Raw genomic sequence first — 12,403 nt, forward strand, 5'->3', positions numbered from 1 at the left:
TGACTAGGACCTGTAGTAATATGAGGGAAGGAGGGATACCATAAAGCTAACCAACAACAGTACATCAGGTGTTTTTTTGGAAAATACCTATGAAATAGACAAAAATTTGGCAATTTTAATCTTTAATAATTAGGAAAAGTGAAAGCGTACACATGTAAATAATATTAAAAATAGGAAAGGAGCCACAGGTTCAAATTTTACATATCAGTTAAAAATTTTTAAATCTAAGCTAAATTGATTTATTTGACTAAAATTAATGCAAAAAGAGGTGATAAACCCAACTAAGCCAATAACTATGAAATTTTTTTTTTAAATAGTCAAAGATTTGTCCCCTAAAAAAGGCATCAGGCCCAATAAGTTTTATGTGCACAATCTACCAAACGTAAGGAACAGATAATGCTGGTGTTATATAAACTGCTCTAGGGCACAGGAAAAGACTAGAAAGCGCCTCAACATGTTTTAAGATGCTAGCATAGCAATGGCACCAAGGGTGGAACAGAAAGGAAAATTGTAGGCCAATCCAATATTGGAACAAAAATTCTAAACAAAACAGAAGAAATTTTATCCAGAGTGTATTACAGGATTTACCTAAGAAATCTACCGGAGATCTAGTCATGTGTTTCACTAAGTAAACAAATTAAATAAGAATAATCATCTTAACAGTTCACAACTGTGTCACCTGGGCCCAAAACAGTGCCTGACACAGAGGAAATTCCAAGTATCTGGGGAATGAATGAAAGAATGAAGCCAGGGTCAGCACATGTACCCTCACCATTATTGCTACTATTTCATATTGTGCTAGAGTCTCCAGCAATGAGATAGCAAAAGAAATAAATGGTGTGACTTTCAAAAAGGACAAGAGGGAGCTGTCACCATTTTAGGTGATGTGATTACCCCAAAATAAGCCAAGAGAATCAACTGAAAAACTACTGAATTTAATACACAGTTTTGCAAGATGACCAGAAATCAAGATCACTGTTTTTTTTTTAAATCCATCAACAGCTTTAAAATACCTAATGTGCAGAATTAGAAAAAGCGTAATGGGAAAAGATACCACCCATAACAGACATAATCAAAATCTGTAAACTACTTAGAAATAAACTCAATGGTTTTCCAGACATCCATGAATAGAAGAGCTGAATGAATAGAGACATATACCATATTCCTGGTTAGGAACTCAACACTGTAAAAATGACAGTTCTCCCCAAATTATTCTGTGTATTTAAGTTCAGTTAAAATACCAATAACATTTTTAATGAAAACCGACAAACTGATTCTAAAGTTTATATGGAAGGCAAACTTTGTAGATTAGGCAATTTTTTTTTTTAAAGAAGAGGAGAGCTTTTGCTACCATTTAACAAAACATAACATGAAGCTGATTGAAACAGTACAGCACTAGCCCAGGAACAAACAAACAGATTAGTGGGAAATAATAAAGGTTTCAAAACCACACCCACAAATATATTAGGATTTCATTATTATACATGTGGACATTCAAATCAGCAGGAAAGGATGGACTCTACAAGAAATAATGTCAACCGAGTTGGTTCTCCAGTTGAAAACAGAGTTAGCGCCTGACTCACACTATATATAACGGAAATTTCAAAAGGATTACAGTTACACATAAAAAATAAATTTATCAAAATATTAAAAGAAATATGTGAAGATAGTTTTATAATCTGGAGATGGAGAAGGCCAAGTTAAGCAAGCCACAAAATCCATAAAGAAAGTAAACACTGACTGACTTCATTCAATAATAATTTTTAAAGTCTTTACAGGAAAATTACCCATATACTCCACATATTTGTAAAAGATAAGTGACAACAACTGGAGAAAATATTTGTAAAATAATTGACAAAAGCTTAATATTCAGTAATGCCATTTTTAAAAAAAAAAAGAAAGCTGATTTTGGAGCACGATATGTGGGTCCTTCCTACTGTCACCTACAGTGCATGTCTCAACTGCTGTCTTACAGCATGCCCAATTTCCAGTTGAGGAAACTGATGCCTCAGGCCCAGGCCCTTTCCCAAAGCCCCAGCACAAGTGATATAGCAAAAACCATCAGTCCCCACTCTGGGGAGCCTGCTGGCAGAATTAATTCCAGGAGGCCTTAGCCACGCACCAACCCCCAACCCCCGGGGGCCACACAGAAGAGAGAACAGAGCCAGCTCATGTTTGCACAGATTTAATCCCTGCTATCATGGTCCCCAATTCCAAAGCCCTTCTAGGCCACACTTCCCTTATCCTGGTCACTCAAAGCCTAGTCATCCACATCCTCCCCACTAGGAGGTCAAAGCAGGACCCAGTCTCCCAGGGGCCACTCTTTTCCCACCTTGATCTTTGTTGATTACAGACCCATGACCTTGGTCTAACCTTGATCTGGCCCCATTTGGCAAAGGCAAAGCACAGAGAAGAAAGGAGAAGGGAGATCAGGGGCCCATCTGGGGCTGCAGCAGCCAGGACAGGAGTAGGAGCCAGGAGGAGGTGCAGGGGACTGAGAGAACCCCATTGCTTATTTGCTTCTTGATCCATTTGCTGTATTTGGTGATACGGGTGTACACTCCTGGATTATGTACTTGGGCTCAGGCCTTTTCCCAGGACAACACCCCAGCAAGAATCCATCTGCCCTCGACTTCACAAGCCAACGGACCCCCAGGGTCGCCCCTAGGCAAAGAGAGAGGAGTGATGGAGGCTCTGGACCCAGCTGGGACCCAAGGGATTGGGGGACCCAGAATGCCCACCCTCTGAGTTCTGCTTGGAAGCTTCTTTCATTCCTTGAGGATCTCACTACCTGGAGTCCTCCTTCACTCCTCAGTTGGGGATCCCATCCCAGAATATCAGGCAAAATCGAAGTCACGGGGAAGGCAGATGGGAGCAGAGCGCTTCCTGATGATGATGACAAAGAGGGAGGCCAAGCAAACCTCCCCCTGGGGAAATGCCCCCCACCTGGGGTCATCCCAACCGAAGGAGAGCTGCCAGAACCTCCCAGAAACTCACATAGCACAAGTTTTCTCCACAATTGGTGGCACAGATCATGTCCCCCAGGACAAGGGGGACAACGTGGGGGATGAGGGACTTCTTGCGGTAAATCCGGTCACAAATCTTGTTGTCCATGATAAACACCTCGGCCTCCCGCAACTCTGGGGTCAGTGTGGAGTTGGCTGTGGAGGAGTCCAGCGGGGTGAGAACTGACTCCTCACTCTACTCAGCCCTGCCTATTCCCAGGGTCTTGTCTCCTCCATCCTCAGGACTCAGCCACACCCCTTCACACCTCCATGCCCTCCTTCACTTGGCCCTTCCCCCTGTGGTGTGGACCATGTTGGGCAAGCACCTTGCCCTCTAAGGCTCTATTTCAGGATCCCTTTCTCTGGGAATCTTTTGCTCCTGAACCAAGCAGCCTACAATCCAAGTTTCAATGCAACCACTCAGAAATTGAGAGTCCACCCCCATGCTGCTTCTCTCCAGCCTCTGAACTCTATACTGGCTGTGCCCTCTGCCACCTGATTGACATTCGCTCTTCCTTCAGGCATCTTAGGCAGACTCTCTGCCAAAGCTCATTCCAGATCCCTCCCGACTTGCTCTCAAGATCACCTGACAAAGTCTTTGCCTCTTTCCTTGTTAATCTGTGCTTCCACCCATACTCAGTTATGAGTTCCCTAGAGGCAGGGCATGCATTACCAGTGACAAGGGTTTGGCGTGTGGCAGATGCCTGAACATCGAAGTTTCTCAGGTGAACAAATCAGTGAGTGAGTGAATTTATGAATCCCTGACTCTGAGCTTCCGTAAGAGGCAAATGATCAGGTTTTCCTAGGACTAAATGAAGTGCCCATAGCACATGCAATGGTGTAAACCATGGCAACAGTTCCCATGTGAGGAGCAATCCTAACACATCCAAAGAACCAGGGGCCAGAGGTAACAGCCACAAGCTTCCTGAGAGGCACCATGAGGGGGCTCATCAGGAGAGGCCCCAGAGGAAAGGAGTGTACCCTCTGGGTTACCACATGTCACCCCGACCCCATCCTCCTCACCTGAGAAGCGCTGTTTAACCTGGCCCCAGCCAGTCACCCAGCACTACGTCCCAACCTTCAGGTTGTAGTTGGGCTCCGGGAGGCAGATGGGCTGCACGTACTTGCTGACGACAACAGGAGTGTGAAGCTGGAGGAGGGCAACATCACCCGTGATGAAGTTCTGGCCCCAGTACTTGGGGTGCATAATGATGTCCCTCACAGGGATCAAGAGGGCCCTCGTGGAGTCCGTGGGCTTCAGCTTGGAGGTGCCGAGAATCACTGAATACTCTTTTGTGCTACAGGAGACACAGAGCCCCACCTGGTAGATGTCAGGTTCTCAAGCAACACTATGCTCCTACCTCCGCCAAGGACGTTCCCCTTAGCAGAAGTCCTGCCTGATTTGCCCTGCTCACTCCATCTTGCTCATCTAGCCAGGGGGCCCTCGGAATCAGAGATATGACTGCCTCCTCATTCATCAGTCAAGCTGATTCAAGTGGCCTGGTCTATGTGCTGTGTATTTCAGCGTGCAGCTATTAGCATGCACGCGTGTTCTAATGTGTGTGAGGGGTGGGGTGTATATGGGGTGCATGCTGTTGCCCTGGTCAGGATATAGTCTTTGTTGCTTGGGGCTCCTGCCCAAGCTCTGTCTCCGGCCTCTGTGAGATCATGAGCATGACTCTTCCCTGTTCTGGACATCCCTTCCCACTCCGCCCCACGTCCCCCACTGCCACGTTGTTTCATAGAGGAAACGAGGAGTCTAGGCTGGGCCCGCTGCAGCCCTGGGTCTCCATGGGCCACACTCACCCTTGGATGCAGTGGGCAGCAGTCACTACCCAGTCGAGATCAATGAGGGCTCCTCCACACACATGCTCGTTTTCCACTCGGAGGCTCACCTCCCAGGGCCAATGGCGTGTCACGTCCAAATTCTTCGGCCACCAGGGTTTGCCACAAGCTTCAGGAACAAGCGTGACAGGGAGATACAGTGGCCGCATAGAGGAGGATAAGAATGACTGTGACCAAGATGCCCTCCAGGGTAATTTGCATGAGCCTGTAAACTTGGGGGCTTGCTTCCATTTCAAAGAAGGGGAGACTGAAGGTGAGAGAAGAGCAGTGGCCTGCCCAAAGGCACTGAGCTGACAGAAAATGACAATGACAGATATAAAAAGCATCAAGACAGAAACACAGAGATATGACAGGAGGAGGAGAGAGATACTGAGACACACAGGGAGCGAGCAGCACAGAACCTCAAAACAAGGGAGAAGCATAGAAGGAGCCCCAGGACAGGAAATGTATTTTCTTGTGTCAGGGTAAGTCCCTAGGCCACGTTCCTGAAAGGCTATAAAGCTTTCTGTATCTCTTAGATGCAAAAGGCCTCTGTCCCCACACTACTCAGAGTCAAGAAAAGCTCCAGACTTCTAGGTCAGAAGTCTTTACACAGACCATTCAAGAAAAAGTCCCAGCATGGAGCCAACAGAGGCCTCCCACTCTGTGTAACAGCTGACACACTATCAGTTTGCAAGTAGTTCCAACAATCAAGTTGTATGACTGCATGAATATGAACACAGATGCAGGAACTGTAAATAAAATATTAGCCAATATTACATTTTTTAAAATTATGCACCATGATCATGTAGAGATTGTCCTGGGGTACAAGGGTGGTCCCACAATGTAAGCGGTCTCTGTGTATTCCCCACATAAACAGTTATTTTTCTCTAAAAGAACTGTGCTTTTCTCAATAGACACAGAAAAAGGCATTTGAAAAAATCAACACAGATTTACGACTAAAAAACAAAACACTCTTAGCAAACTGGGAACAGAAAGAAAATACTTATTTATACAAGTTATATGCCACAAACCTACAGCAAACATCATATAACATTAAGAAACAGGCGAAAAATTTATACTTTCTGAAGCCAGGAATAATGATACTTTGTGGGAGGAGGACAAAGGAAGTAACTGGGAGGACATAAGAGAGCTTCTGGGTGCTAGTACTGCTCTACTTTCTGACCTCGGTGGAGACTGCACAGGTGCGTTCACTGTGTGATAATTTCTTGAGCTGGACACATAATTTGTGTACTTTTTTTGTGTATGTATATAATACTTCAGTAACTGACTTTTGAAATCAATAATATTTCTCTATGCCAACCAACCTGAGTATAGCACAACTATATTCAAAATAAGATAGTTTATAGCTAAAAATTATAAAATACCCTGGAATTAAAGTATCCAACACTAAGCAAGATTTTTGCAGTAATACATTTTAAACTCTAATGAAGGACACTGAAAATGACTGGCATAAATGGAGAAAGAGCTATTGCTTTTAAATAGAATAACTGAATATTTCAGATGTAATTTTTCCTAAAATTAATCTATAAAGTCACTTACCCAGTTAGAATTTTTAAGAAATTTGATAAACTTACTCTAAAATTGAAATAGAAAAACAAAGGTCCATAAATAGTTCCATCTTTGACAAAGCAAAGAAGGGACACTTGTCCTAGCAGATATTAAGGCACACATCAAAGCCATAGTGACAAAAACAGTGTGGTATTGACAAGGACAGACAAGTGGACCAAAAAAAAAAGGAATAGAGAGCTTGAGATTGTTTCAGAGAATACAGGAACTTCATGTAAATAAAGGAGCCACCACAATCAGTGAGTAAAGGATGGATTGTTGAGTAGGTGGTGCTGGGAAAACTCGCTCACTATAAAAGAAATAAGAAAACCAAAACTGGATTCCTCTCTAGTAGTACTTGAAGACCTAAACGTGAAAGGTAAAACCATAAAGTTAACAGCCAACCATGTGGCATGGGGTGGGAAAGGACTCTTTAAACAAAACCTCAAACCGCAATCCATAAAGCATTAAACTGATTAACTTGATTACATCAAAATCAAGGATTTTTGACCCCAGGAACAAAGTTAACCGTCAGATGACAGATTAGGAGGTAATATTTGCAATATCTAAAATCAATACAAGACTTTTATTAGGAATATACAAGGAACTCCAGGAAATCAACAAGAAAAAAGAATAGACAATATGCAAAGGATAAAGACAGTCAATTTATTAGAAGAGGAAACTCAAGAAGCCAACAGCACATTGAGACATGCTCAAACTCATTAGTAATGAGAAAAATGTCAGTTAAAACTAAGAAGTCGGCCTTTTCTCACCTTCTGAGATGGCCCACACTCTGTCTGGGGAGTGTGTTTCTCTCTAAATAAATCCACTTCTTACCTATCACTTTGTCTCTCACTGAATTCTTTCTGCAATGAGACATCAAGAACCTGAGCTTCATTAAGTCCTGAAACCAGCGCTGTTTACAATAGCCAAGTCATGGAAGCAACCTAAATGTCCATTGACAGATGAATGGATAAAGATGTGGTACATATATACAATGGAATATTACTCAGCCATTAAAAAGAATGAAATAATGCCATTTGCAGCAACATGGATGGACCTGGAGATTATCATACTGAGTGAAAAAGGAAGACGTTTTATTTATAAGCAAGTCAAGAGAATTGATTGTGAAGATTCCCGAGGAGGAGAAAAGGGGAATGGGATCTAAAGCTCAAGTGGAAGGACAAGACATCATCTGAATGCTGATAAATGTCCTGGAAGGAGCTTAACACCAAAACATCCCCAGCAACCAACCAGGCAGCTGGCCCAGAGGAATAGGGGAGAGCTGGCAATGCCAAGAAGGCTGAGGAGGAGGAGGAGATTGACATTGATCTGACAGCACCAGAAACAGAGAAGGCTGCCCTTGCTATTCAGGGCAAGTTCCAGCGATTCCAGAAAAAGAAAAAGGATCCCAGTTCCTGAATAACCAGCCTTACCCTTCACCTTGCTCCCTTCCCTCCCCTTCTCCACAGCTCTGACTCCCATGTATCTTTGTCTCTTTGTCCCTCGAGCTTCTCACTGAGGCAAGTTCAACACTTACACATTATTTTCTCTGGCCCCTCAAGCCATCGCAGCTGCAGAGGCACAAGGAACACAGGGAAGATGAAGAATTCAACAGGCAGCCACTTGCTTAAGGGTGAAACATTTTCTCCTTGGGATACAGCTCCTTGATCAGTACCTGTGCCTGCCCTATGAGGTTGAAGAGCAAGAGGATTTGAGGCTGAGAGAGGGACCCCTGACGATGTGGGAGTGAGGGAAAAGCCTTCAGAGTAGGGTGCCCGAGGGTGGGGCATATGCCCCGTTCCACTGGTTACAACATTCACACTTCAGGTAGCATTTTTTACCTTCACATCCTTCTCATCAGGACCTCAACTTCCCTCCTATGAGCTAAGCCACAGTGGGGACTGGAGCCTCCCTTTCCCCTGGGCAGACCTAAATCAAACTGCTCCCATGTTAGTGCATGCTCAGTAGATTAGTTCCAAGGAAGGCCGACTGGGACTGGTAGAGACAAGGAAAAGTTTCCTTCATCGTCTAGTCTAGAACCGTAAGGGGCAGAAGTGGAAGAGGTTCAAGGGGCCACAGGCAGGGAAATGGGAAGATTTGGGGAAGGAAATCGCCAGTTGATTTGGGAAGAAGAGAAAAATGAAGGAGGAGGAGATCTCTAAGGACACAAGTTACTGCTGGTAAAGGTGTACTATATGAAGGATTCTTGGGGCTTTGTTAACCTGCCTACCTCTAACCCCTCATGCCTAGCCACCCCCAGAGGCCACAAAAACCAAGTGACCCTTGTAGCTCTCACCCGCCCCACTGTGGAGTCAGAGCAGAAGTGGAACAGCCACTCTATGTGATTTTAGCATGTTTAATAATTATGAAAACAATAAACAAAATCCTCAAGTGGGAAAAAAACCCAAAAAACTAAGAAGTCACTTTTTTGTCTATTAGATAGGCAAAAAATGTAAAAGCTGGATCCTGCCAAGGGGTGGGAGGTCTGTAGCAATATATACATCTTCACAAACTGCTGGTAGGAATGCAGAGTGCTGACTCAACTGGAATATGGGCAATAGATTAAAATATGCTATCAATGTAAATTTTTGAAACTGATAACTTGTACTGTGGTTATCTAAGAGAATATTCTTAGAAAACACACACCAGAGTATTTAAAGAGCCATACTGTATGTTACCCTCAACTGATTCTGAAAAAAATTTTGTGTGTGTGCATGTTCCTTGTACTATTTTTGCAGTCTTTTTTCTAAGTTTAAAATTATTTCCAAATAAAATGTTTTTTTAAATTGGACTGAATGAAAAGAGGAGGAAACAGAAAGAGATCTAGAGAACATGCTATTTGCGTAAGGTAGAAATACACGCACACAAAACCACAATATGTATTTTTACAAAAACACACACAAACAGAAAGATACACATCAAATATACAAGCAAGGCTGGGAGAAGGGTGAAGAGGGGGAAAAGGGGTGGGGCGTGGACACAAGCAGAAATAGCTAACTTACTCAACCAAACAATCCATAACAAATTAGGGTGCACCTGTGACAAAGGAAGCCCGCAAACAAGCAGGAGCAACCCAACCCTCCACCCCTGAGGTCTAAGGAAAATGACAGGAAGACCCCAGAAGACACTGCCACAGGGCCCAAGAGGCTCCACTTGCAAATGAACAGTTTAGAGCTCAAAATGTTTCTATGTGGAAAAGGATCTGCATCAGCCTCCTGGACATGCTTCCTGATGGGATGCAGCCTGGGTTGAACTTGAAGAGGTTCTGCATTCCCACAGGAGGCCCAAATACTCTTTTAATGTGCACTGTTGAGTCTGTACGTCCTGAACAGCACAGGCTGTTCTTTAGAAGGCAGGCCATTTAGACTGAATTTCTGCTTCCTATAGACCCAGAAACATTATCTCTGTGACCCTCTTCAGAACGTACCCTCCCAGGATCCAAGGTTTTCTTGAAGCAGGGGCTCACCTTACCCACCTGGTTTGGTGTTGTCTCCTTTGTAACCTGGAGGAGAAAGGGGGACAGAGATGAAGTAAGAGGTTGTAATAGGATGACAGTGAAGAGGTGCATTCTTCATTAATTAGTTAATTCATTCATTCACCAAATATTTCCCCACCTCCCACTCTGTTCCCAGCCTGGAGCCCAAGGCCAGGGGGCTGGGGGCAGGGCGCAGGGGTGTACAGAGGTGTATCAGACAGATACACCCTGTATTTGCCCTTGAAGAGCAGGTTGCCCAGCAGAGGAGACATAAGTAAACACACAATCACCCATGTGCGATCAATGTGGGGACAAGGCCACAGGTGTCAGGTAAGCCCAGAAGAAGTGGTGGACAGGGAGGCTTCTAGGAAGAGGGGTTATTGTGCCAGATCTTAAGGATGAGAAGGTAAAACAGAAATGAAAAGTGATGACATTCTTTATGAAAGAAACACCATGGTGTAAGCTGGAGACTCCAGAGGATAAAGGGCAAGGCCCATGATGACAAGAAATGATGCCAGGGCAAGAAAGTCAGGGGTCATCACGAGTGCCTTCATAAGCCAGGCCAAGAAGCCTGAGTGAGACACTCTGGGAGGAGGGAGGCCAATGGAGGTGTGACATGGTCAGACTTGTATTGTGAAGGCAGTATGGAGAATAGATAGGAAGGTAACAAGACTGAACGCAGTAAGATCCCACCATAGGCTCTGCAGAACCCAGGCAAGAAATGAGGGCTGAATGAAGAAGTGGCAGTGAGAACACACTTGGTGAGCTGGATGTGGGACTGGGGGAGAAGGCTGAGTCTAGGATGACCCCCCAGTTTCTGATTTTAGAGAAGAGTGACTACTATCCACTGAGTAAGAGAACCCAGTTTATAGGAAGAAGAGGGCCTCAACTTTGGAACCCAAGGAGTTGAGATGGTTCTAGGTCATCCAGGTACAGATGTCCAGTAGGTGGCTGCACATCCATGCACATTGTTTTGCGAGGCAGCATCACATACATGGCAGCTCAATGCCCAGAGCAAGTGAGCTCACCCAGGGAGCAGTGAAGAAGGAACCCAGACAGCATCTTAGGGAACACCAATACGTCAGGGATGTACAGAGCACGGGTGGCCTGGGAGGGACACAGAAGGGCAAGGGAGTCACCCTGAGGTAGAGGAGAATTAGGAGGCATGGCCTGAGGGAAGCCAAGGGACTAGAGAAAACGGAAAAAGAGGGAGGAGCAGAAAGGTTAGGGATGTTAGGACAGAGGCATGCCAGGAATGGGCTAAGGGTTAAGTGAAAAGTGAGGAAGCACCTGAAGGAAACATGAAGTGAAAACTTATTTTGAGAAATGTGGCAGTGAGGGGAAGAGATAGCGTGAAGAAACACAGCAAATAGAAAGGGAGAGGATAGAGATCGATGAGAGCCCAGGAAGGGCCCAGAGTCCAGAGCAGGGGTGAGCAGCCTGACCTTGAACAGGAGGTCTGTCTCTGATTCCTAAGGAAAGGGGAGCGGGTGGCACTGAGTTGTCAGGTTTGGAGGGGTCCCCGGGCTGAGGGAGTCAAGGGGACAGCACCTGAGGGCATGCGTTTCCTGAGGGAAGGAAGCCGCTGCTAGAGAGGCACCCTCGGTAGGAGCTGAGGGTCTGGGAAGCAAGTGAGGTGAGGAACATTCGTCTAAGTGTTTGGAGACCATGAGTTTGGCCCGGACCGCCTACCTGGAGCGGGGTCTCCAGCAGTGCCCTGCTGCGTGGGAAGATGAGCCCTGAGGATGCCGTCAAGAGGGTGGTTCGGGTCTCAGCCGCGACATCCACGCCTCCAGGAGGAAACGCAGAGATGCCCCCCGCACCACAAGGCCCCAGGAGGCTACAGGGCTGGCGGGTCTCAGGGCGGAAGCTGAGAGCGCGGGAGTCTGGGATCCCCGGAACCGCCCTGGGAGATGCCCGGAGGGGTAGCAGAGGAGAAGGGGCTGCGGGTGGGCGCCGCGGGGCCTGTCCCGGCCTCGAGTGTGGGTTTTGGGGGGCGGGGGGGGGGCGGCGTCGGGGAAGAAGGACCCAGAACGAGAGCGGCGCAGAGCAGGCGCCGCCTCACCGGAGTTCAGCAGCATCAGCACCAGGAGGTGGCAGCTCCGGCCCGAGGGCCTCGAGGCTGCAGGCCCAGCGCTGAGGCAGGTCAACAGTGCGGCCATAAGGCCCCTGAGGCGTCCGCTAGCGGCAGCAGGGACGGCTCGCAGGAGCCCCGGACGCCACGACTACGTCTCCCGCACATGACGCACGTGACGGAGTTCCGGCACGTGACAGCCCCTCCAGCACGTGATGACGTAGCGGACCTGTGACGGTGCCCCTGGAACGCTGAACGTTCCTCTGAACTTACCCCACCTCGTGCGGGTTCCTTGAAGATGACTGCAGAGCCCGGGGCTTGTCATTGCCTCCGTGGTGGCCAGTCCCATGGAAGTACCCCCAAGTGCCTTAAGTGGGTGACTGTCCCCCAAAACCTGGCCGGTGAAGGCACATCCAAATGCCTGGACTAGTGTTGGCACCTTGTCGCCCAGCC

General features: G+C 46.4%; 1 protein-coding gene and 1 pseudogene across 1 annotated transcript; one reads left to right on the forward strand and one right to left on the reverse strand.

The window, feature by feature from the left end:
- Window positions 1-2,213: 2,213 nt before the first annotated feature.
- On the reverse strand, window positions 2,214-12,038 carry LOC114908159 (serine protease 45-like). The gene is given in 6 exon segments (XM_029244522.1): window positions 2,214-2,667; window positions 3,002-3,161; window positions 4,029-4,303; window positions 4,812-4,959; window positions 9,877-9,903; window positions 11,942-12,038. Coding segments are annotated over 6 exon segments (945 nt in total). The 3' UTR covers window positions 2,214-2,429.
- LOC114908162 lies at window positions 7,608-7,820 on the forward strand (annotated as a pseudogene).
- Window positions 12,039-12,403: the final 365 nt, after the last annotated feature.

The sequence above is a fragment of the Monodon monoceros genome, unplaced genomic scaffold, assembly GCF_005190385.1.
Source record: "Monodon monoceros isolate NGI ecotype Baffin Bay Population unplaced genomic scaffold, NGI_Narwhal_1 Super_Scaffold_3, whole genome shotgun sequence".
Classification (NCBI taxonomy): Eukaryota; Metazoa; Chordata; class Mammalia; order Artiodactyla; family Monodontidae; genus Monodon; species Monodon monoceros.